The 24,653-nt window shown below is 42.9% G+C and overlaps 1 protein-coding gene across 4 annotated transcripts in view; it reads right to left on the minus strand.

The window, feature by feature from the left end:
• Window positions 1-24,169, minus strand: part of PHF20L1 (PHD finger protein 20 like 1) — a 64,232-nt gene extending 40,063 nt beyond the window's left edge. Inside the window, exons 1-6 of one of the 4 annotated variants that reach the window (XM_053395264.1) lie at window positions 23,985-24,169; window positions 21,309-21,422; window positions 11,328-11,499; window positions 11,043-11,127; window positions 9,875-9,963; window positions 5,899-5,961 (exon numbers count right to left, since the gene is read on the minus strand). In XM_053395264.1, coding sequence (XP_053251239.1) covers window positions 5,899-5,961; window positions 9,875-9,963; window positions 11,043-11,127; window positions 11,328-11,499; window positions 21,309-21,391 — 492 coding nt within the window. In that variant the 5' untranslated portion in view covers window positions 21,392-21,422; window positions 23,985-24,169. Of the gene's footprint in view, window positions 1-5,898; window positions 5,962-9,874; window positions 9,964-11,042; window positions 11,128-11,327; window positions 11,524-21,308; window positions 21,423-23,984 lie in introns of those variants that run through there. The other 3 variants (XM_053395261.1, XM_053395262.1, XM_053395263.1) reach the window with 3 other exon arrangements.
• Between the last annotated feature and the right edge of the window lie 484 nt (window positions 24,170-24,653).

A 24,653-nucleotide genomic window follows, 5' to 3' on the forward strand; every position in this document is an offset into this window, starting at 1 on the left:
AATGCATTTTTATAGGTTTGCGCATTCAACTGAGTTTTCCATTTTCCATGCAAACTGAAAGCAAATACATACCCGTCACATATTTTGTATAGGCTGCTACGTAACATATAGCATGTACAAATTCATGCCAAAAAAAAAGAAGAGAGAAGCAAATTTTTTTGGGGGGGGGGAGGTTTGTGGCAGCAGCTCTTAAAGCCGAAAACACCAGTTTAGCTTAGCCGTTTTTCTCCCTGGCACTCAAAGATGCTAATCATATTTCTTAAAAGGTAAAGGGACCCCTGACCATTAGGTCCAGTTGTGGCCGACTCTGGGGTTGCGGCGCTCATCTCGCTTTATTGGCCGAAGGAGCCAGCGTACAGCTTCCGGGTCATGCGGCCAGAATGACTAAGCCACTTCTGGCGAACCAGAGCAGCACACGGAAACACCGTTTACCTTCCCGCTGGAGCGGTACCTATTTATCTACTTGCACTTTGACATGCTTTCGAACTGCTAGGTTCATATTTCTTAAGCATCTATAAATTTGGCACTATACAAACCAAGACATAGAAAAGATGCTTTATACTAGGTAAGACTAGGGACGCGGGTGGCGCTGTGGGTAAAACCTCAGCGCCTAGGGCTTGCTGATCGCATGGTCGGTGGTTCGAATCCCCGCGGCGGGGTGAGCTCCCGTCTTTTGGTCCCAGCTCCTGCCCACCTAGCAGTTCGAAAGCACTCTTAAGTGCAAGTAGATAAATAGGTACCGCTTTATAGCGGGAAGGTAAACGGCATTTCCGTGTGCTGCGCTGGTGCAGGCTCGCCAGAGCAGCTTCGTCACGCTGGCCACGTGACCCGGAAGTGTCTCCGGACAGCGCTGGCCCCCGGCCTCTTAAGTGAGAGGGGCGCACAAACCTAGAGTCGGACACGAGTGGCCCGCATGGGCAGGGGTACCTTTACGTTTTTACCAGGTAAGACTATGTGTCCAGCTAGCCTAGCTATGTCTATTTTGACTGGTAGCAGCTCTGCAGGGTCTCGGGGAACTTTCACATCACCAGTGTTCAGAATGAACCTAGAACCTTCTGTATCAGTGACGTGCATTTTCAAGAAACTGTAAACTGGGGGGGGGGGAATCCTATTCCAGGGTAATTTGTGTCGGATAATATTCAGCTTGCTTTAGAAATTTTTCTTATGTCCTAATTTGGCATGTTTTCTCACATTTTGTAAACAAAGCTATAAGTTCTGAAACTGCCAAACTTGTGTAATATTGCATTTGCGAATGGCATATGTTTATTGTTAGCAATGAATTTAGGAAGAAGAAAATGTTCTGTGGAAAAATAAATTTAGAATTTAAATTCTGTTTCCCCCCCCACTGAAACATCCCTGTCCTGCAGGCAAAACAACATCTCTTATGATTCTATCGTCTCAACTATCTCCTCAATTTGCTAAGGTTAGTGCTCAAAAAAGAGAAACATACTTTGATAATTTAGCTAGGTTTTCCCTTAAAGCAATATTACTGCATCCCACTGCAACATCAAGACTTAATTTCTCCCCAGGCTTTTGAGCTGTTCTTTGAAAGAAAACATCTAGAGCAGTTAGTGATAAACTAGCATCTCCTCTGTTCCGTCACCTACTGTTCTGCAAGCACCACAGAGATCTGAGAATCTTTAAAGTTGGAATCAAGGGCTTGATAAACATAGAATGTAGCCTGAACATGGATGTACCCATAGTACATGTAATGAAGAAAGAAAAGTTTTATGGGTGGGATTATTTCACACGGAGTTCAATCTCTGACAAACTGCCTGCATGTTATTTCTCCAACACCACATCAAGAGATAGCTTCATTTTACAACTGCCACCTTCACAAGATCAGCTTTGCAAAGAAAGTTTCAGATGCAAAGTAAAGCAGACAGCAGTCTGCTTTACACATAATGTTAAGCCATAGTTTAGTTAAATTTCTGAACCTAGCTCCAGCAAATCATGAATTTCTGGCAAAAAAAGACAACATGAAGTCATAGTTTCTTGTTGGCTGACAAACCATGGCTTGTTTTCAGCTGTGGTTTGGCACTACTGAACAGTGTTGCTGAACCACAGTTTGTTTTATTACCACACCTCAAGATGCTTGCCAAGCTACTTTCCCAAGCTCTGAAGAAATAAGCTGTGGCTTGTATGCTAATCTGACAGAGCACCCAAGGTTTGCTGAACAAACCATAGGGAAAACAAACCACAGCCAGTGATTCCATGCCTTCCAGACACTTATTCCCGAAACTAAAGCTGTGTCACATGAGAGCTATTTTACAGAATGGCAGCATATGTATTTTCGTGCCATCTGAGTGACACTGAAGGCAGACTAAATTACCATTTATGTTTATGGTCCTAAAGTCTATTAATTAAATACCTCTGAATAAAAGTAGCCAGGCTGAATCAGACTTGACAGTCCACTTCTAATCGACTACCCCGTTTCCTATAGCTGCCTGTCATATGTCTCACAAGCAGGGCATGAAAGTGACAGCACGTCCCTGCTGTTGCCCTCCAGTAACTGATATTGAGTGGCAAACTGCCTCTAAGCAGAGACCATAGCATTCAAATCTGCTTTTATTGGTGTTCTTTCATTTCTTTTCAATTCAGTGTTTTGCTACACAGTCATCCTGAGACACAATTTTCCGAATGGGGAGCATAATACTGGAACGATGAGAAGATGGGTAGGTTAGTAATGGAAAGGAAGACTGAAAACAAGCGACTTGATGGGAAAATATAAGTTTTCCTGGCAGGTGGGATGTGTGTGTTATTTAGAACTACAGGTTTTAAGACCTATATGAGAGACCTGCTCCTAGACTCTTATTTGGGAGCTACACACACTCAGCATATCTTTACCATTCTTCTTAAAAATCTGCTAACATATCCTCTTCCTGCAAATGTTTGGCTTTATCACATCTCCACTGTCTTTAAATTAAAAAAAATGTACATTTAAATGCAAGACCTGGGAAAAGGAAACAACTGTTAAGACACTATAATAGCAAGTTTAATCAGGAAATAGATTATACTATCTTTAGAGTTGGTGGCTGATAAAAGTCATCTAATAACCATTTCCCTACATGGCCAGCCGCAATAAGGTTTCATGGTGAATCTGCATACAAGAAATCACTGTAATTAACCCTCAGATAAGAGTTATCACACTGTTTGAAGCTGCCACATATTTCCTGTGGGATTATGTCAAAATCAATCCAGAGCATGATAGTACCTGCATGTTAAATCTGCATGTAAACATCAGGATGCCATGGAACCAAAACCTTATCTCACCTGTTCATAGCGTTATTTCAAAAACCCACATATGTCACTAAGGCAGGGAACCTACAGCCAATCCTAGCTCCATGACACATATATCTATACAGCAACACATTTGTCACATTCACACTTTACATATTTAGGCATACATCTAAGTGTCATTGGAAAGCTGCCTATAACCGTCCACTGGCACAGGCTACTTAACTACTATTTTGGCTTCTTATATTCATAAGGCTATTTAGAGTATAGGCAAGCTATTGCATAGCTTTTCAGGACAAACGTGAACTGAATTTAAAAATAAATAAATAAAATTTGTTTGTGGGAGATCGGGTTTCACTTTGATTTTGTGAACTGAACTAAAAAATGTCAAGCATTAATTTTCCATGCTGGATAAATCAATAGTTTTTCAAATTGCCAAAGTATTTGAACTATAATTTGTTTTTTGAAGGGGCGGGGGAGGGAATAAGGCATACCTAAGGTAGCTTACATTTTATACTTAAAAAACTCAGCTTGCAACAATTTGCAACTTAGCTTGCCAGTTATTTCTACTGGAAAACTTGTAAATATTTTTAAGACATGGCAAATCGATACAAACATTTCTTTACACTGTTTAAATTGTAAAGGCACTAAAAAGTTGTGCAATTACATTATATATGCATGCATTATTCCCAATGACAGCCACCTGAAAAACATTACTTACACCTTTGGGGCTGCCAATTTTTACTGGTGTTCTATCCCCTGAATTGAATCCAGGCTAATTTATTTAGCTTCCGCTGAAATCAATGGAACAAGCCAATTAATGACTAACTTGACCAACTGATTTCAATGCGACCTGCAATCAGTAACTCGGTTTGGATGCAACCCATTCATTGTTATGAACAGATAAGGTTGCAGCAAGACCACTGCTGGATCAGGTCAAAGGCCCAACTAGTACAGCAACCAGTTCTCATTGTGGCCAGCCTCTGGGAAGCTTGCAAGCAGGACCAGAGAGCAGCTGCACACTTGTGATTCCTAGAAACTGGTATTCAGAGGCAGTATAGGAAACATGGTTGTCATGGCTAGTAGACATTGCTAGCCTTATCTTCCATGTATCTGTCTAATTCCCTTTTAAATTCATCTAAGCTGGTAGCTATCATCACATGGGAGGGAATTGCCTTGTTTAACTATGCATTGTGTAGAGAAGTACTCAGGCATAATCCTATGAAACAATGCGTTTTCTGAAATGGGTTATTTTCTGTATGAAAGCACAGCAGTGGGAAAGTTTGTGGGACATTTCCACTCCATTATCAGTGGCTAGGGAAAAAGGTCATGTGTTATATAACACTGTCCGGAATTCCAGCTGGTGGGTGATAGTGATCTTGCACGTGCTTTTCCCACCTATGTATTAAGAATCTGTGCTCCAAAATTAAATGTATTCAGATATGCTCATAATTTAGATGCTCCCCCCCCCAACTGTGAATTTTAAAACAGCTGCATTACGCAGGGCAAAGAGTTTCCCCTCAAAAAGCTGCAAGGAGCCACAAGCCTGACCTATGGCACCTGTGCCTTTATAATGCAAGCATCTGCAGAAATGTGCTTGCATATTCAAATATTTGCCTTCTGCACACACGCACACAAAATTATGTATGGCAGAGTAGCCAAAAAGCAGCATGAATTCACAACACTTCTCTTGAATGTTACAATGAGTTTGTGTGCTGCGTTGGAATGGGAGACCAACCACACAAAGTAAGGAAGGAGATACCTTTTGAGGAGCAAATCTCTGTAGAGAATTGTGCAAACCTGCAAGCTTCCTGACAGTTATTTGCAAAGCTTGGATGATCTGACCACCCAAAATTCATCATCTACTTCTCCAGATCATCTATTTCTCCAACCACTTAGCATCTCTTTCCTACCTCCGCCATCCCAGACATCTCCAGTGACCCAAACAGCTAGCCAAGAGCTACATGTAATAATTTTGATTGTTTGCAAAATCTGAAAGCTGCTACCGTTGAATCAAAGTGCAGGAAACTGTGTAAGCAAGGCACGGAAACCATGAACACTATCTCAGAACCTCAGAGGCTGTACAAAATTCCTTTGTCTTAAGATAAAGCTACTACTTTATTTCGTTTTCTTACGTTCCTAACCCACCTTTCTTCCACTAAGGAGCACGAGGTGGCATGCATGCGGTTCCAAGGTCCTCCACCCAGGCACTGACCAGGCCCAAACCAGTTTCACTCCACTGTGGTGGTCTAAGCAAATTTGCTAGAGGCACATTTCAGAACCACCTTTCAGCTTTACAAGTGAGAAAGCAAAACAGAGAGCGACATTCCACCACCAACAGTTTCATCAGTAACAGATAGCTACCTTATTGTCACCTTTCAGATGCTTGTCCTCTACAAGAAGCTTTCGTTCTCGCTGGAAACATTATGCCTACCTGAAACATCATCCATCCTGGGCACACCTGAACCAACACTGGACTGCTCGCTCTCACCTTCTGAGGATCTACACAGCTCTGCCCCACCTCTCTGACAGCTCTCATTTTCCACCTACTGTCACCTCTTCTGCTGGTCCTGGCACAACCGGGTTTTCATGGCTTCTCCTCAGCTTCCGTTTCCTGTGTGCCAAGAGCCCTCCCTCTCCTTCAAGTCCCTCAAAACTCACTTCATGTGGATCGTTATCCGTCACTAATCTCAGCTCCGGCGCTATCTGCTGCCACTCACGCGCCTAATTATATCGAAGATAAAACACAAACATGGAAACAGAAAGAGACAAGTTATCATAAACGTCTCTCCACCAGAAGACTCCCGTGCGCACATCTTTCATAAGACCTCATATCCCTCCCTCAATAATATCTGCCTCCAAACTCAACAGTTTAAATCTTTTTCTAAATAAGAACATAACCTGCAAAATCTATGCAGTTAATTCACTTTGCTGCGCCCACCAGTCATGGTTTGGGGCCAACCAAAGTCAGAAAATCAACAGCACCCCAATGCTAGAAAACTATTGGAAGAATACTATTTTCTTCTGCAAAATTAAAACAAGGTATTACAACTTCTACATTAAGTAACACAGGGAGAGAAATTTTAATAACGCATAGTATTTTTGTTAATTGGTGGCTTATATATCTATGTGCATATTGTTGTATCACTCATGTAGTTGCTCTCAATCAAATGCAAGAAAATTTCTGAGATTGAAATGAGAGAAAATAGGTGAGGAATCTAAAAGTGAATACTGAAATGCATAAGCATGCAGTTTTAAAGGCTCAGACACTACACCCAACGAAGTTTGCTCCAAAAAAACCCCCCATTTCTGTTGGATACATACATATTGTTGGACACAAATGTATCTAGTGGTGGTACATTTGCCATTTCATTTCCATATTGCAACTAAATGATACGAAGCTGCAAGTTGAAAACATTAGACAGAAAAGTAGTATTTTTGACAACATAGCAAAAACAAAATTTTGCTGTGTTTATCTATCTGAAATGCTCCATCACAAAATGATTTGAAAGGCATTCTGTCCAACTTCTCCTGCTGGTTTTCTTTTATACAAGTTTCGCGCTGTTGGGCCACATCCTAATCATTTAAAAGCCCTACTCCTTCAATAACTTTTTTGCTAAGGCTAGTTGCACCCTGCATTATTTTACAATATGGGCTTACTTCACGTTTAAAATTTCCCACAGCTCTATGATGATAACACATTACGCATAAACAACATTTTTATTGATGGTGGCTCTACCACTGTGCAGATCACACGTGCATCTAAGATGGAGCACATTCTCGAGAACAGAAAGCCTTGTTTTGACCACATGTTTTCAAAAACTAAGAGTGGCTATTTTCCTCTGTTACGCATTGGGGGCCCATGCAATTGTACCACACCGGTTTGCCAAGACAATGGTTCACAACCTACAACTGAGGAATGCAGCCAACATTACATTGCACAGATGCACGTGAAATACAAGGAGCTATTATTTTGACATCCCGTGATGTTCAAGAGATGTTTGAACTATGGAACATTTCCAGAATCCTGCCTCAAAATGGGTGCTGCTCAACTCTGACCTCATCCCCTTGCTCAGTGCTGCTGCCTCTACCACCATTCGCTCTGCTGGTTTGGGTGAAGTTCTCCCAGAGCAGCAGCGGCACTTTTGGATGGAAACCAAATAAGCTTCAATCTTTTTGTGGGAAAGTGCCATATTATACTCCTAAAAACACAAGACCTGACACCGACGTTAAGCGCTTCACTGCGGGGAATCTAAGATGAGATCTGTCCACTGAATAAAGTACAGTGGTGCCCCGCAAGACGAATGCCTCCCAAGACGGAAAACTCGCTAGACGAAAGAGTTTTCCGTTTTGGAGGTGCTTCGCAAAACGAATCTCTTATGGGCTTGCTTCGCAAGACGAAAATGTCTTGCGAGTTCCTGCGGGTTTTTTCCCCTCCCCCCCCCTTTTCTAAGCCGCTAAGCCGCTTATCCGCTAAAAGCCGCTAATAGCGCTAATCCGCTAATCCGTCAATGGGCTTGCTTCGCAAGACGAAGAAACCGCTAGACGAAGAGACTCGCGGAACGGATTATTTTCGTCTTGCGAGGCACCACTGTATGTCAGGGAGAGGGGGTGAGTGACTAGTGGGGGCAACATCTAAACTACTCCCAATATGGATGCAGTACAGTTGCTCCTCAAATATAATCTAAAATGAAATTTGAAGGCTTCTCCACAGACTAAACAGATCAGGAATGCCCTGAGGATCCAAGAGACTTTTGCTAAGTGTTAACAAAATTTCTCAGAGGCACTCTTCACACTTCTAAATAGCTATCAAGTTTTGCTTAAGGGATAACTCAAAGAACTTGTAAGTGGTTCCTTATATATGCAAAAGACTTGGGGGAGACTGCACATCATCATGACTCATTCTATGCTAAGATTTTAAAGTCAAGCCAATCCTGATGAAACGGAAGTCCCTGCATCAGGACTGCTGGCAACCATTTGAAATTCCTGTGCTGTTATGCTTAAGAAGGGACCCCATTCTGCAGAGAAAGCATAGGTGGGAAGTACAAACTCTCTAGCTTTCTTCCTTCTTTTTTTTTAGCACGCATTAAAAAACACTGTATCTGAAAGACACCTGGAAATTCCTTCTTTGCCCACTTTAGGTTTGCAGTTTGGCTGCATGGACATCATTCCATTAATCACATCAGAGCAAAAAGTCAGTTGTACTCAAAAAATGGGCGATGACAAACGGTGTTTAACTTTCTGCTTGTTACAAAGACATATTTTATTGGAAAGCTCAGCCCCATAGTTCATTGTAGACAAAGTGAAGTTTCTAAAGTGTGCTTCAGAAACAAAATGAACCTAGCTTTGCTCATCTTAAAAATGCCACCATGAAAATACTAACCAATAATAAAAATGAAAAACCCCAGAACGCAAACACTGAATCGCTCTCTCTACCCATCCCAAGGAAGATTGGTCCTTCATTTCCCAAGCAATGTCTACTGCTGTAGCTATGCAACTGAGCAGGCAAAATTTCCACTTTCCTGGGGAAATATTCCACAGTGTCTTGAAGGCCCACATTAAAAAACAACAACCCAGTTCATTCTTAGAGCACTGCATAAGTTCAAAACCTAGATATGAAGATAAAAAGCTGCCTCGTGTCAAGTCATATCATTGATCTATCTGGCACAATTTTTATTTATTCTGATTGGCAGCTGCTCTTACAGGTCTCAAACAGAGGTCTTTCTTTACCTGTACAGTTATGATCTTTGGACTGGGCATGACAGGGAAAGAAAAGGGACTGCTCTATACCAGTGGGCTACAGCTAATCTAAACCTTGTTGTACTTTTGAATGCCTGTGTAGACCTTCTGGTCTTGGCAAACTGTAGTTCTACATAGGTAGGCAAAACTTCAATAACCACAACTAGAACATATCCTAGTGTCCACATCTACCATGACAGGCAGCAGAAATCCAAGGAGAGCAAAGAAGGAGAAATATATTGTGCGGATACTGTATCTGCAGACCAATGTCATGCACACTTCTAAACCAAGCAACAAATCAGATCCTCTTCAGGATTAGTATTCCCTAGCAATCTCCAAGCAAATGTGGCAGGCTGGAAGGCTTATGCTCCTTCTTTGACTCTTCTAGATGAAGAATTCTAGGTAGAACCACGGCGGAGATTTCCTCTCCATGTGACAGCTATGTGTGAGAACCATCTGCCTGCTGAAAATGCCAGGCATAAGGAAGGAGAACCAAATGTCAGAAATTGCCTAGCAAGAAACAATGGCCTTCCACATGAAAACTGGGAACTTTTTTTAAAGTCACACAATGGCAAGCAAGGAAAGAGCCCTTCTAATCAAAATGCTAAATTCTAAGGATTGTCTGATGTGAACCACCTTGCAGACTTCAACCAGAGTGGTTAATAGTTGGTTAGTGGGATAACATAGTTTCCTCACTTTCCATCTGTGGATGGCAAACAAGTAACTGGAAATACAGAATCTGGAGGGTCTGATCACGCTGGATAGATGAATCAAGAGTGAAGGGGTGTGATTTATATTTTCCACAATCGGATTTATACGGCTTAGAAGCTGCTTTGGCAATTAAGCAGAATATGAATAAATAATATGTAGTGATAATCTAACATGGATGTTCACTTACCTGACCTTTGGCATCTTCTGGCATAGATTTTATATGCATTCGTTTAAGACACCGAATCACTCCATCGTAAAACTGTACAGTAAAGGTTCCTAGAAAAAGAATGATATGGAGATAAGGAAGTAAAATTGAAGCTGCATATTAGCACACCACCTCAGAGATGTCACATGGTGCTATACCAAAACTAAAGGTAAAGGACCCCTGGACGGTTAAGTCTAGTCAAAGGTGACTATGGGGTTGCAACACTCATCTCGCTTTCAGGTCAAAGGAGCCGGCGTTTGTCCACAGACAGATTTCCAGGTCATGTGGCCAGAAGGACTAAACTGCTTCTGGCACAATGGGACACCATGATTGAAGCTAGAGTACATGGAACTGCCATTTACCTTCCCACCGCAGAGGTACCTATTTATCTACTTGCACTGGTATGCCTTTGAACTGCTAGACTGGCAGAAGCTGGGACAGAGCAACAGGAGCTCACCCTGTCATGGCGATTTGAACCCCTGACCTTCCGATCAGCAAGCCCAAGAGGCTCAGTGGTTTAGACCACAGCGCCACCCGCGTCCCTCATATACCAAAACTACAACAGCATTAAACAGGCAAGATCAGCGATGAAATGAAATTTCAGGAAATAAAATTTCAATTGCCAAACCATAGCAGCATTAAACAGGCAAGATCAGCAATAAAATGAAATTTGGGAGAAGGAAGCCATGGTTTAACTGTCTTTGGGATAAGCAAACCATGGTTTAGCATTATGCATGAACCAGTCCAGTGACAAATCCAGGATTGTGAATTCTTGAATTTTTCAGACATGCAACCCAAATAAGATTTGCAGAGTGCAATCACAAATTACCTGGATTTTACATTCATTCATGTAAAAAGATGAAAGTACATTTCTTTTATTGGGATTCTATTATTAAATTCATTACAAATTTGGGGCCAGCAACTGCTAACAACAGTCACCTTCCATAAAGGGTGGGAAGGATTAACCAAAGATGCACTCCATTTTCAGACAAAGTGTGATTGCTGCATGTATATCTCGGGTGGAAATAATGTCTGCCAATGAATACTGGATGTAGTGACTTCAAGTTAAAACCCAACAAAGCACTTGTGGAAATGGAACAGTAGATCAGATGAACTTTTGGTTCAAGCCAGTAGGCTAAATTATACATACCTTCTTTGTTAATTGCTTCAATCTTTGCAGGATAATATCGACAGTCTGTCCAACGAGCTAGAACCTCTTCTCCAGGTTGAAAATCCTGTTTTAAAAGGTTTAAGAAAATAGTGTGTTAACATGACTGAAAATGTATTCAATGCTATTATACAGAGAACTTAAATACCTGAACAAACGATATGGAAGATCTACTTATTTCTCTGCTTTCCATGAAAGCATATTTATTATTATGACCCAAGACTTCCATATGAAGATATTCTCATAAGGGGAGAGATAAACACTTACAATAAATTCATCATCATCTTTCAGACCCTCTTTCCTCAGCGATGGCCGTTCAAGGGGTCGCAACCGATTGCTGTCCCAATAAATCCATTCATCATAACGATGACTCCAGCGCTCAAAGTGGACAAGCATCTTCCCCTCTTCATAGTCTATCTTCTCAATGCGTGAAGGATACCTTCAAGAAACAACACAAAAGATGCTGTTTTGGCAGGTTATAACCTCTGTATTTCAACGGACTAAAGACTCATAGGCCTGTTTGGCTGCGCATATCGTTTTCCATATGAATGGTTAAAAGAGTTCAGGCTGAAACTGCAGTAATTCAAAATGGAAGGCATCATACATCATACATCCCGGATCTACACAACTAGCTGCACCCCCATCAAATGCATCCAACACAAATACTACTGGTAGCATAAATATTCAGAACATTTTTGTACAATCAGAAAGTTTCTGAAATTACAGGTAGAAACATGCACTAATTAGCTATACAGGTTAGCTCTAAATGGTTGCAGAAGAAATGGTAAATGGTTGCAGAACAAATACAGCCTATCCCTATCTCTTTTATTTCTCCACCCCAAAGAACTATCCAACTAAATAAAGCAAGAACACAGCCAGAGTAGCTGTAACACTGATGACTGCAATAGCTAAATATGTGTAGCCCATACAAAGCACAATCCTAACCATGTCTACTCAGAAGTCAGTCCTGTTTTATTCAATGGGACTTGCTCTAAGGTAAGTGGGGTTAGGACTATAGCCGTAGTCTCATAAATATGGCCATGGCTTGAATCAGAGATTCACAATACAGTGCTAACAGTGGGAAAATGCTACAATGGTTCAGTGGTGTTACTAAGCCATAATATCAATGGATCTTTCCACTCTGCCCTCACTCAATGTAAATGAATACAGTCGTACCTCGGAAGTCGAACGGAATCTGTTCCGGAAGTCCATTTGAATTCCAAAACGTTCAGAAACCAAGGTGCGGCTTCCGATTGGCTGCAGGAAGCTCCTGCAGCCAATCGGAAGCCAAGGAAGCCCCACCGGACATTCGGGTTCCAAAGAACGTTCATAAACCGGAACACTCACTTCCAGGTTTGCGGCATTTGGGAGCCAATACGTTCGGCTTGCAAGGAATTCATCAACCAAGGTACGACTGTACTTCAATTAAGCATAATGCTGGATAGCCATGATGGTTATGTGGTACCTACACAGACAGAGGTAGTATGCCTCTGTACAGGCACCTGTTGGTGGGAATCATTAGCTGGAAGAGTGCAGTTAAACTCAGTGTCTGATTAAGGGCTTCTGATAGGCATCTGGTTCACCATTGTGAAAACAGGATGCTGGACTAAATGGGCCTTAAATATGATCCAACAGGGCTGTTCTTAGGTAGTTTGCCATTACATGAGAACAGGGGAAATACAGTTACCAGGTTCAGAACCTGGCCCTAAAACCAATTCCAAACTCTGATTTCAAACCCTGATTTGTCAAAAACTAGTAGCCATAGTTTACCAGTTCAGACGTAACAGAAAACTGCGCTTAATTTACCCAGTTAGGTATACAGTACACTAAGAAAGGAGGATGGAAGGCGACGTAGGAAAACAAGAGTTCAGGGTAGAAAGTTCATTTACATTTCAGCTTAATAAGCTGTATGTATGTATATCAAAAATGAGCCACAGCATAGAAAGCCTTTAAAAAAACAAACACGCTTGGCAATAGATGGAAACAAATGTTGCAATAATATTGTGGAAGATTAACATTGCTAAACAACCATGCTGTCTAGAAAGCATTAACATTTTAAGTAAAAATATGTGATTCAATGGTTTTACAGCAGTATTTTTCAATGGAGTGGGTTCAAACTTTTAGTTGCTAATTAGCAGATGTACATGGACGTGTGGACCAGCCCTGTGTATCTTAGGGAATTATGCAAATTCTACTTTTTTGCCTATGCAAACTTTTAGAATTACACAAAGATGTGCTAATATTTCCATAAAGCATCTCTTAAGATACTACTTTCTGAAAAATTTTAATCACAGGTGCAAAAAAACCCCTGAAGCAGAACATCCCTGACAATAAAAAGGTGTTTCTCAATGATGTCTTGACACATACATATATTTGGGTAATTTCCTTCCATATTCATCATGTATGTCAGGTCTAAGGTTCCTAAAGGAAATATTTTATACTTGCAAAACATCTGATGCACCATAGTACTGACATCAAAGGTAGTGAGTGCAAAACCTTTACTTTTTGTTAGCAAGAATGTCTTACAGATGTGTGTGAAATGTGTCTGCTACTGTTCCACAAGATATTGCCCAAAGTGGTTTACAACATACTGAACATCAGCAGCAATAAACAATACAGACGATGAAATTCAAACTGTGACCAACAATTACAAATATCAATATTTATCAGCAGCAGCCAGAAAAAATGTCATTAATTCAACACATACTATCAAGAAATCTCAAGCTAAAACAAGAATAAAGCAATATAAAAATATATATCAAATGAAAACTAATCAGGAGACAGAGAAAAACCCATGGAATCAATCCCATACACACTGACCAGGGAGTAAGTCCCACTGAAGTGTATGGGGTTTTTTTTCTGAGAAAACATGTACAGTGGTACCTCGGGTTACCAACTTAATTTGTTCTGGAGGTCTGTTCTTAACCTGAAACCGTTCTTAACCTGAGGTACCACTTTAGCTAATGGGGCCTCCCGCTGCCACCACTGCGAGATTTCTGTTCTCATCCTGAAGCAAAGTTCTTAACCCGAGGGACTATTTCTGGGTTAGCGGAGTCTGTAACCTGAAGCGTCTGTAACCTGAGGTACTACTGTACAGGGCTGTGGTGTAATACAGAACTAAAATAGAGTACAAACAAGATCGTATACAAATTTATTTCACTAAGGAGGCTGTATCAAGGGCGGAGGGGGCTCCTCCACAATTAATCTACACTCTATAGCTGGCAGTCTCCATCCCAGCTTTTACCTGGGACTCCTCTCTCAGTCACTTCACCATCTCTCACCTAGGATGAACAAACCACCGGTCTTCCCTCAAACCACAACATGCATAGCCCCTTGATATTCCTTCGTCTCTCTCCCAACACCCTTTCAAGGCAACAGCATATCAGGCTCCATGGCAGATGAGCGGGAAAGGACGGGTGAAAAGGCTCAGCCTCTTGATGTTACTCAGACTTCCTCCCCTAACTACCACCACCCCAGCATTTTAGGTTGCCTATTGAGATGTATTCATGCTGTAGTTAGGATTCTTCTGAGCTATCAAATTAGCAAGGATGGAAAAAGACAAAGCAACTAAGATGTCATTTTGTAAATATCAAGTTGTATGCCAGGATTGGTGTACAACTGTCACTGCCCCACAAGACTTTTACTGGTCAACGTGCCAACACACCCTAATGTTAACTCTATGTGGCTTGCAAATGGAAGAAAATGAATTAAGTTTATCTTCCGGGCTACTCTGTGCTGAATCTTACAAACCATAAGCAATCAGGAGACTAGCTATAAGCCTATATTTATGTAAGATTGAATACAAGACTTTACACTATAGAATATTTCAGTTCTGCCTTCTTAAAATTTACAGTAAGCCTATTATTTATTTACTATCTTCCTTTAACAGAGTTATTTATTCAGACAACCACCTTTCTAGTGCATAAATCATTTTATCCCTTTTACAGGTGGGGTAACTAAGGACTACAACAATCTTGGCCAGAAAAAGTTACAACCAAACTGCATCCTAACTTATCACGATTTAGAGATCCAGGAATCAGGTAAACAAATCTATTAAATACATGATAACAAGCACACCCAGCCTCAACATCCAGCCATCCCAATTCCCTAAAATGGCATAGACTTCAATAACTCCCTGCTCCTTGTGCAAAAGTCACTCCATCTTACTAGACCTCATTCATTTAAACTAAAAAAATAACCCAACAACAACCCTCCATACAGCCATAGTCAGCTTCTGGAATATCCTGAGAAGCTATTTCTTTGCTGTTGAAACCAGTCGCACCCCCGCCCGGCGCCTAAAAATACTTAACAAACTATATCCTACACATAGCTCCACCTGTGCAGGGGATGTTTTTTTCACTCCTCTTCTTAACATATTCAATAGATGAGTGTGCACAGATACACGGAATTTCTTTCGAATATGTGGTTTATGAATACCCAAGTAAATAAATAAATAAATAAATAACATTGGGTCTAATAACACTTCTTCACTGGAATTATGTAGAACAGAAGTAAATAATGTGATGCCCCCCCAGAGCCTGTTGGACTATAAATCATTCTAGACCAGGGGTTGGCAACCTAAGGCCTGTTGGGATACTGCCAGGGAGATAAAGTCCATCTGAGCCCCCAAGCTCGGTGCCGGACGATCCATCGACCTCCCGTAGTCACGCAGTACCAGCAATTTAGCGACACTAAGCCTCAGGCTTAGTGCACACTCTATCAGCAGAATTCACACAGCAAAAGTTGCACAAGCATGAGAGCAGAACTGCATATTTACAGTTTTATTCAGCGTAGGTCAGAACATGAGAAGACATGACCGTCTGCTCCGACTGCTCAGGCAAAACAGCAGAAAACGAAAGGAACAGACAACAGAAACATCCTGTGAGACAGGAAATTACGCAGGCTGTTATACAAACAACCTGCTCCCTTTTAAGGTGGAACGGAAATATCCTAACAAGGCCCATGGGCCACAAGCAGCCCATGGGGTCGTTTAACCGGCCCATGGACCCCCGCTGCCTGCTCGGTCGGCTCCCGTGCGCCTCAATAAACTAGTGCGGAGCAGAGTGGGGAACGCCTTCCGCGATGCTGGCTGCAGGAAGCTGCAGGAGTAAATAGTGGAACCACTGCATAACAGTGTCCCCAGCTCCTCTAGACAGTTCAAAAGGATGTCATGGTCGACGGTATTAAAGGCCGCTGAGAGATGCAGCAGAACTAGGAAACAGCTTACACCTGTATCCCTAACCCACCAGAGATCATCGACCAGGACGACCAAGGCAGTTTCAGTCCCATGATGAGGACTGGATCCCAGCGGGAAGGGATCCAAATGGTCCGTATCCTCCAGGCGTGCCAGGAGTTGTTCAACGACCACCCGCTCAATCACCTTGCCCAGGGATGGAAAATTTGAGACTGGTTGATAGCTGGCCATATTGACCAGGTCCACATATGTTTTTTAAAGAAGCGGTTTAATAACCGCCTCTTTCAGCGGGTTTGGGAAGGCTCCTAGTTTTAACCACAGTATGGATCGACTCACGAACGGACATCGGGAACTGATTCTGTACGTGAGTAGAGGTTCCACTGTACTGTTTCCACAAATTGTTTCCAAGATCAGAAAGTGTGGGGACGGAAAGGAGGCTTATACCTCCAGAGAATCTGATGGTATTGACTGAATCACTCAAACCACATAACTAAGTTTAGCTGATGCTTCAGTATAAAAATAAAATCAACCTATAGGTAGTAGTAGTAAATAAATGAAATAGCAAATAAAGTAGTAAATGAATTTTGAGAAAACAAAAGCATGCAAGAGGCTTTGGGCATAGGAGCTTCCATTCACCTGATATGTGAGAAAACCAGATTTTTTTCCCCTGGAAGCAATACATAGATATCTATTCAAGGTATTAACAGCACAGTATTAACCATATCTACTCAAAAGCAAGTCCTATTGAATTCACTGGGATCTACTTCCAGCTAAGTGAGGTTAGGATAGCAACCTTAGTAAATAAGCAAGGATTTATTTCAACTGAATTGTTTTACGTTAATGTTTCCTTTTAAAACAAAATGTGCTATGTGGTTTATAATCAAAGAAAAACAAACTGTAAAGATAAGAGACACCAAAAAGAACTGGCTCCTAGTCTAAGAATCGCAAGTCCAACACTGGGCATAACAGTTGAATAGCAAAGTAAATTCAACCCCAACATTTTGAGACACCCCCCTTTGTTTTTACACAGTAGGAACTTTAGTGGGCTACACAGCAAACTCTCTTCCTTCTCATTCACAAGGTAGGGTGGAGGCACCTTTTCATGCCAGCTCCATTATACATCTCACAAAGCTGTAGCGTTAACAATGAAACAAATCTTATTGAAATGGACTGTAGAGGATGGGGGAGTACTTCAGTGATGATACACCAAGAGAAAAAGGTAGAAACTTCCATCTGTCTAAGGATTTTAAAATGACACCGATCATAACCTAAAGCATAAAATTAGAACAGTAAAATATGCACAGCAAGGGAAAATTGACTGTCCCTAGAAGATCCTTCGATAGGAAAGCATATGAGAAATCTATCCAAAATTATTTATGGTCATGGGTCCTTTCCTACCGAAAAGCGCTCATGTCCAACAGATTTACTTTTAGTAGGATCTTCAACACAATTAACCCTCTACTCTACAGAAACACTTCAAATTAACTGTGTAACATAGGCATGTCCAAAGTCCGTTTCGGGGGCCTAATCCGGCCCCCGTGACAGTATATGTCCCGGGGTAAAATCCTTAAAAAAGCTCAATGGCCCTCACGCATCTTCAGTTCATCAAATCTGCCCCCCTTTGTTTGGGCACCCCTGGTATAACAGCTACATTCCAGCCTGATGTACTGAGCTAGATGGCATGTCCTAGATGGCGTGTCCACACATGCAGGGCAGAATCCAATATTGCATGGCTGGACTTCTGTTTGTGCAAGAGAACTCCTTCCCCCTGCAGTCCTACATGTGCCTCCAAAATCTAACCCTGAGGATCCCCCTCAACTCTCCAAAGTAATTTTAAGGATGTGTGGAGGTATGTAGGGGAAAGGAGAGGAAGGTGAAGTCCTGTTGCATGAGCAGACATCCTTTCCACTCGTGCGTGTACAGCCATGAACACAACCTGCAGTAGAAAAACATAGTATCCAAGACTGGTGAAGTGAGCAGGCAAGCTAGAAAAGCATAAAGATACCCCTGACCGTTAGGTCCAGTCGTGGACGACTCTGGGGTTGCGGCGCTCATCTCGCTTTACTGGCTGAGGGAGCCGGTGTTAGACCACAGACAGTTTTCCGGGTCATGTGGCCAGCATGACTAAGCTGCTTCTGGCAAACCAGAGCAGCACATGGAAACGCCATTTACCTTCCCACCGGAGTGGTACCTATTTATCTACTTGCACTTTGATGTGCTTTCGAACTGCTAGGTGGGCAGGAGCTGGGACTGAACAACTGGAGCTCACCCCGTCGCAGGGATTTGAACCGCTGACCTTCTGATCGGCAAGCCCTAGGCTCTGTGGTTTAGAAAAGCATAGAAAGGTGAGGGGAAAGCAGAGCCTTTGCAGGGCACTTAAAGAATTTGGAAGGGCCTGATGTGGTTTAGAACTTGCAAGCTGAGGTACAAAACTCTATAAACAAATCTCTCATGGTCAACATGCCATGTCAACTATGAGCTGTGCATTAATCTATCACAAGATTGAATCTTGAGTATCTAGAGGTCTGTGGTAGCTCTCTGCAAAAGATAAGCAAATATGTAGTATGCTATTTGTTTCTCAGTGCAATGGCAGAAATTACTAAAGGCAAGGGGGTAAACTGTTCAGGAAGCAATATCATTCATTCCCACTTTGTTTCAAAAGGGTAAACACACCAACATAATTAGTTACTTAGTAAATTTATAAGACACCCATCGGCATAAAACTCGCAGCTCCATGTACATTTTAGAACAGCAAAAACTAAGAGACATACAATAAAATCAATATGAAATTGCAAAAGCATCAACTACAATCAATATAATCCATCAGAAACCGTAAAACAACCACAGTGCATCTTTGAGTGCCTGGGAAATTAAAAGGCTTCAAACTGGTACAAAAACAACCCCCCCCCCCAAAAAAAAGCAAACTGGGCAACAGGTAGGATGCCTGGTGAAAGCACTCAATCTACGAGATGCCACAACTAATGTCACCTGCCGAAGCATATTTCTGCATTAGAACCCTATAACTAAGAAGTTCCACATATTTCATAAGGTAAACTCTCATGAGTGCATAAGAACCAACTTTATTTCATATATCTCTTACATGTGCCACTTCAAAGCAGTATGTTCTTACTCCCCGCAAAAGTCACTTCGCTCTATGTCAGGGAATTAAATGCATCTCAAGAATTTTCTGATAGAGAACACAGTGATACTGCAGCTTAATTCTGAAGTAATCCAAGGGACATTCCTGAGATCACATAGATTTTCTTTACCACTTTACCTTGTGATGCAAGTGGCTGCAATTATCCATAGGTTTTTACGACTTTCTATAAAACTGTCGCTCCTGATTCACTATATTACTACAGATAATTAACAAAATGTGGTTACTTCTAAAGTCACACAGGGAGATGGAGAACAGGAATTTGCCTAATACAAAGTCAGGCCACTGTTCCATCTAGCCTGGTATTGTCCTTGGTGACTGGGACTAAATTTCCAGGGTTTCAGAGAGGAGCCTCTCCCAGCCCTCTCTGGAAATGTCAGGGATTGGACCTGGGACCTGGGAGATGCTGTACCACTGAGCTTCAACCTTGTAGGTAGGAAGAGGAGAAAAGACGAGGCGTCATCCAAGTGACTTGGGCCTCCCAAGAATAAGGCAGTCCAAGGGAGGCACATCAGTAACTGTTTATAAAAAACCAGAATAGCCCTCTTCGGGCATCGTTCAACAGTGCCAATCTGCTAAGGAAGGGAGCACACCAGCTCTCCCCCACTGCCCTCTTACTTGGGAGGGTGAAGCTCTGAAGCAGGGAGATAGCTTCCCACTAATCCCCCACATACCTTAGAACACTGGAAACAGTGATGGAGCATAACTACCATGCTTGTTTCCCCGACTGCACGTTGCCACCCCCCTTTGATGTTAATGTAACACTGAAGAAAAAATCTAAAGGGCTGGTATCCAACATATATGTAAGTAGATTTTATTAAAGACCTCTGTTTCCATACTCAAGCCTACGAAAATCAACAAATCCTTTATACTATACAAATAAGAAAATTCCTGCAAACCAGACCCTTCCTGCTGCTTAGTTCCAATATCTGATCTATTTAATTTCTGCCAATTTACAGCCACAGCTATTTTATTGCACTGTGTTTTTATTAATGTTGGGGGTTTTTTTGTACACTGCCTCAACAATGTTATGAGAAGCTATGTTAAAAGTATCTTAATAAATAAACAAACAACCCCCTCCTAAAGGCAGAAAGGGAAGGGAATTTGTCAGGGGTTGAGGACACATTCCAAAGTCTCAGGGCAATCATCGTGGTTGACCTCAACTAATACACTGAAGTAGAACCTGATCTGAAGACTGCAGATGGCACAGAGAAACAAAATATCTGGGTTGTGAGCTTCAGGCTGTCTAGTTTTAAGAGTTAAAACCAGGACTACAAATTGGGCTAGGAAACAAGCAGAAAGCCAGTGCAACTGGTACAACACAGGCTGAACAACCACTCATCTCCCATATTTCATTAGGAGACAGACAGCATTATTATTCACCAGCTGTAGTTCCTGGGTGATCTTCAAGGGCAGCTCCAAATCTTCCAACATGCCACCTTCAGTGCAACTCTAATAACTTCAGTCTACCAAGCTAATGATTCCAGATACAACCCTATCAAATCTCATTGTCCATATACATCAATATTGCCTATTATCTAGTGTCAGGGTATAAAAGTGTTATTTGCTGAATTGCTAGTAAGGAATCTCTCATAGGAGAGATAAAACACCTTTATGTGATACCAGAATCCACCAATGCACTTTAAAACAATCAACCAACATGTAAACATGTGGCTTATTTTAGTTGTAAGAACTATTTTCTAAACAAGTTCTTTTCACAAATTGTCCCGGTACCTTAACAACTCTTTTTGGAAGAAGTGACCATATTTTAAGTTAGTTTATTAAAAAAGGAATGAAAATGCATATAAATGAAAACAGAAGTTCAAGGCACATCCATCATGCATTACGTGTGAAATAATTTCTGATGTAAACCAGGCACTGAAATCAACTTCCATACCATTTTTGTAGGTAATCAAGTGCTTCCAAACGAGCACCAATCTCAAATGTGATCCCAGGACGATTTGGAGGCTTTCTGCTCATCTTGACAGCTTCTACTCCTCTCTCCCCTTAGCTGTAGAAACAAAAATAAATAAAAGCTGTTACTGCCACAGAAAATATTGTTTAAGGTGATATTCCTGTATTTGTCCTTTAGACAGTTGGCTCGCAGTTAAAAAAGCAGCAAATCGAACACTAAAAGCATAATCTTATGCATGTTTACTCAAATGTCCAGATGAAGATAATGAGGCTTACACCAAGGTGAGTGGGTGACAGATTGCAGTCTTAACCCAAAAACTGTAGCACTGATTAGTTCCTAAAGTCTGCTGGCTAGTGATAGGGCAATCATGTAATGCCCACTTAACTAGTGTATTTCTTAAAGCAGGAAACCACATGAGTTTACACTATGGTGTTATTATCTTTATCAATTCAAAAAACTGAATGCAGAACACAAACCTCGCCTGCTTAGGGGGCCTCAGAACTGATACATGTCACTCTCCAATGCTTGCTATCTACTGCATATACAATCCCATACATATTAAACCAGCTTGCCACAGAAAGGGTTCCCGTGGCAGAAGGTTGCACTTAACTCAACAGAATGGGCAAAAGTTGAAATGTATGTATCTCTAAGCAAGATCTTTCACTGAACTGTTACTGTGTCAATGACTTAGTTGGAATGGTGCAAGCACTCAGAAGGTATCGTAGTCCTCTGAGTCCACCACAGAAGATCATGTAGGAACTTGGATTCAGAGGGTTCAGCAGAACCGTCAGCAGAACCCAGTTTTCCTGGGAACCCAAACTCCACTATGTGTTACCTAAGGAGTCATGGCAACCAGTGATCTCCAGGTCCCAGTTGATACTAAGGGCAAAGACTTCTAGACACAAGGATCATAGGAAGTTGTCTTATACCAAGTCAGAAATTTGCTCAATCTAGTTCACTATTGTATATATGGGCAGTAGCTATCTAGGGTTTCAGAGATGGAGCAGGAGCCAGGAATCGAACCTGGAATTTTCTGCATGCAAGAAAAATATCTTAACACTGAGCCATAATCCTTGTCCTCAAAAAAGAAAGAAAAGACTACAGCCCCACTCTTTATTGAATGTAACATTCTCACCCTTGCCCTGGCCTAAGAACTACGACAAGTAAAACCACAGTCCCTACCAACTTGAACTTAAGTCCCAAATGTGCTTTAGAAAAAAGCAGTGTATGTTTATAAATTAGCCCATATTTCAGACATTGGCTTTCTACCTATGTCAATTTGTGCAAAAATCATCCAAGCTAAAAAGGAAACTCCACTGTTAAAAACGCTCTTTAGGGATAAGTGACAATGCACGCTTTAATTTTAATTTTTTTTAATAGAGATCCTCTTTCTAATAAACAATCCTTCCTTATTTTATTCTGCCTGGTTTTTAATAACCCCCAATACCTCTCTGGCTGCAACTCCAATTGTATGTGGCTAAATTCACGGCCACCTACACAGCCTCTGGCCAGATGAAATTTCCCACAAATATATATTTATGCAAAACAAAAAAAAATACTTCTGGGAGTCCCAGAACTATCACAGCCACTTAACATTTATTCTTTTTAAAAAATGAAAACCATCTTTAAGATAAAAACGAAAAACTGCCTTTGACATAGTAGAACATGGCATACAAATTAAGAAAGAGCAGTGCAGAGGGGCTTCCCTAAACAAAGAGTGGAATTCATTTAGGGCGAATGGGGGGCAAAACTATCACATAGGGCACTTGAGGGCATGCGCAGAATGAAAGGGGGGACACAAACCAAATTCTGTCTTTGCTCAGGGCACCTATTACCAAAGTCCTCTCGGGTTACAGTAACCCTGCAACTTGCACTCGCTTACGTGTGCATTACAGTGTTACCTCGGGTTAAGTACTTAATTTGTTCCGGAGGTCCGTTCTTAACCTGAAACTGTTCTTAACCTGAAGCACAACTTTAGCTAATGGGGCTTCCCGCTGCTGGAGCATGATTTCTGTTCTCATCCTGAAGCAAAGTTCTTAACCTGAAGCACTATTTCCATAACATGAAGCGTCTGTAACCTGAGGTACCACTGTATTCTTTATTGGGAAACTGGAAAGGGTGTGTGGGTGTCCATGGGGAAGAAAACCCAGCGCATTTTGACTATACGCGGCTTTTGGCTTTAGGCACGACCCTTCGGGTAGCACCTCACTGCCTGCACTGATATTATGCCGCCTTTCTCCCCCAAGGAACTCAAGGCGGTCCTCCTCTCCGTTTCTTCCCCACAACAACCCTGTGAGGCAGGCCGGGCTAACCACCCGCCCTCCTTCTCCCTCCCGCGTAAGTTGCGGGCTCGAAACCCTCCGCGAGCACCGAGCAGGCCGCTTCCCCCCACCCCACGGCCTCCCTTGAGAGGCGAGGGCGGGCCTAGAGCGCCTCACTCGCCGGGGGACGGGAGGCGCCGCTACCGGAAAGGCCCCGCTCCGCGGCCCCGGCCGGCCGGCCTCCCCTGCCCGCGGGCGCCTCCGGGGCAGGTCCCTGGCGCGGGTGCGGGCGAGGGGGAGCCCCTTCGCGGGCCTCGGTTCTCCTCCGCCGGAGGCCGCAGCTGAGGCGGCGCTCCGGGGCCTGCCCGCCGTCGAGGCGGCTCCGGCCTGTCCTTACCCGCGGGCCGCTACCAGGCCCCGTCGGGGCAGCGCGGCGTCCCTTCTCGCTTCCCCCGGAGGGAAGGCCCTCAGCAGCAGCAGCGCCGCCGCCTCCGACCCGCTTCTTCCTCCTCCGCGGGACCCATCGCCAGTCTCCTCCCGGCCCCGCCTCCCGCGTCCCAGCGACGGCGCGCTCGCGTCACTGCTGCGCGACGCAAGGAGACGCCGTCTTCCCCTCCCCTTCCGCCACCGTCACGTGACGCCAACGCACCGACAGAGGGAGGGAAAGAGCCAAAGCGGGCAGGTCACCGCACGGCGCGGAGGTGCTATAGAACACTTCCGGCTGCCGATCGAAGGCAGGGTGGTCAAGCTGCGGACTGAGGGCATAGCCAGACATGGGGTGGGGGGGGGTTGCTGGTTTTTAGTTTTTGTTTCAATAAATGCCTGCGCAAGCGAACGGCGCGAGGTGTTTTGGGAGAGGGTGGCGGTGAGTGGCGGAGCTTTTGCCGCTCCACTCAAGTAGAGGCGGTCGAGAGGAAACCGGGAGTGGCGGCTGCCCGCGCCGCGCTTCTCCTCCTCTGACCTCTTTGGCCGTGACCTGGGAGCCTCGTGCGGAGGCGTCGGATTGCATGCCCTGGTCGGGTTCCCGCGTTGGGCGTAGGCGAGGAGGCTTTGCAGGCGAAGGAGC

This window comes from Podarcis raffonei, chromosome 7 (genome assembly GCF_027172205.1).
Source record: "Podarcis raffonei isolate rPodRaf1 chromosome 7, rPodRaf1.pri, whole genome shotgun sequence".
NCBI lineage: Eukaryota > Metazoa > Chordata > Lepidosauria > Squamata > Lacertidae > Podarcis > Podarcis raffonei.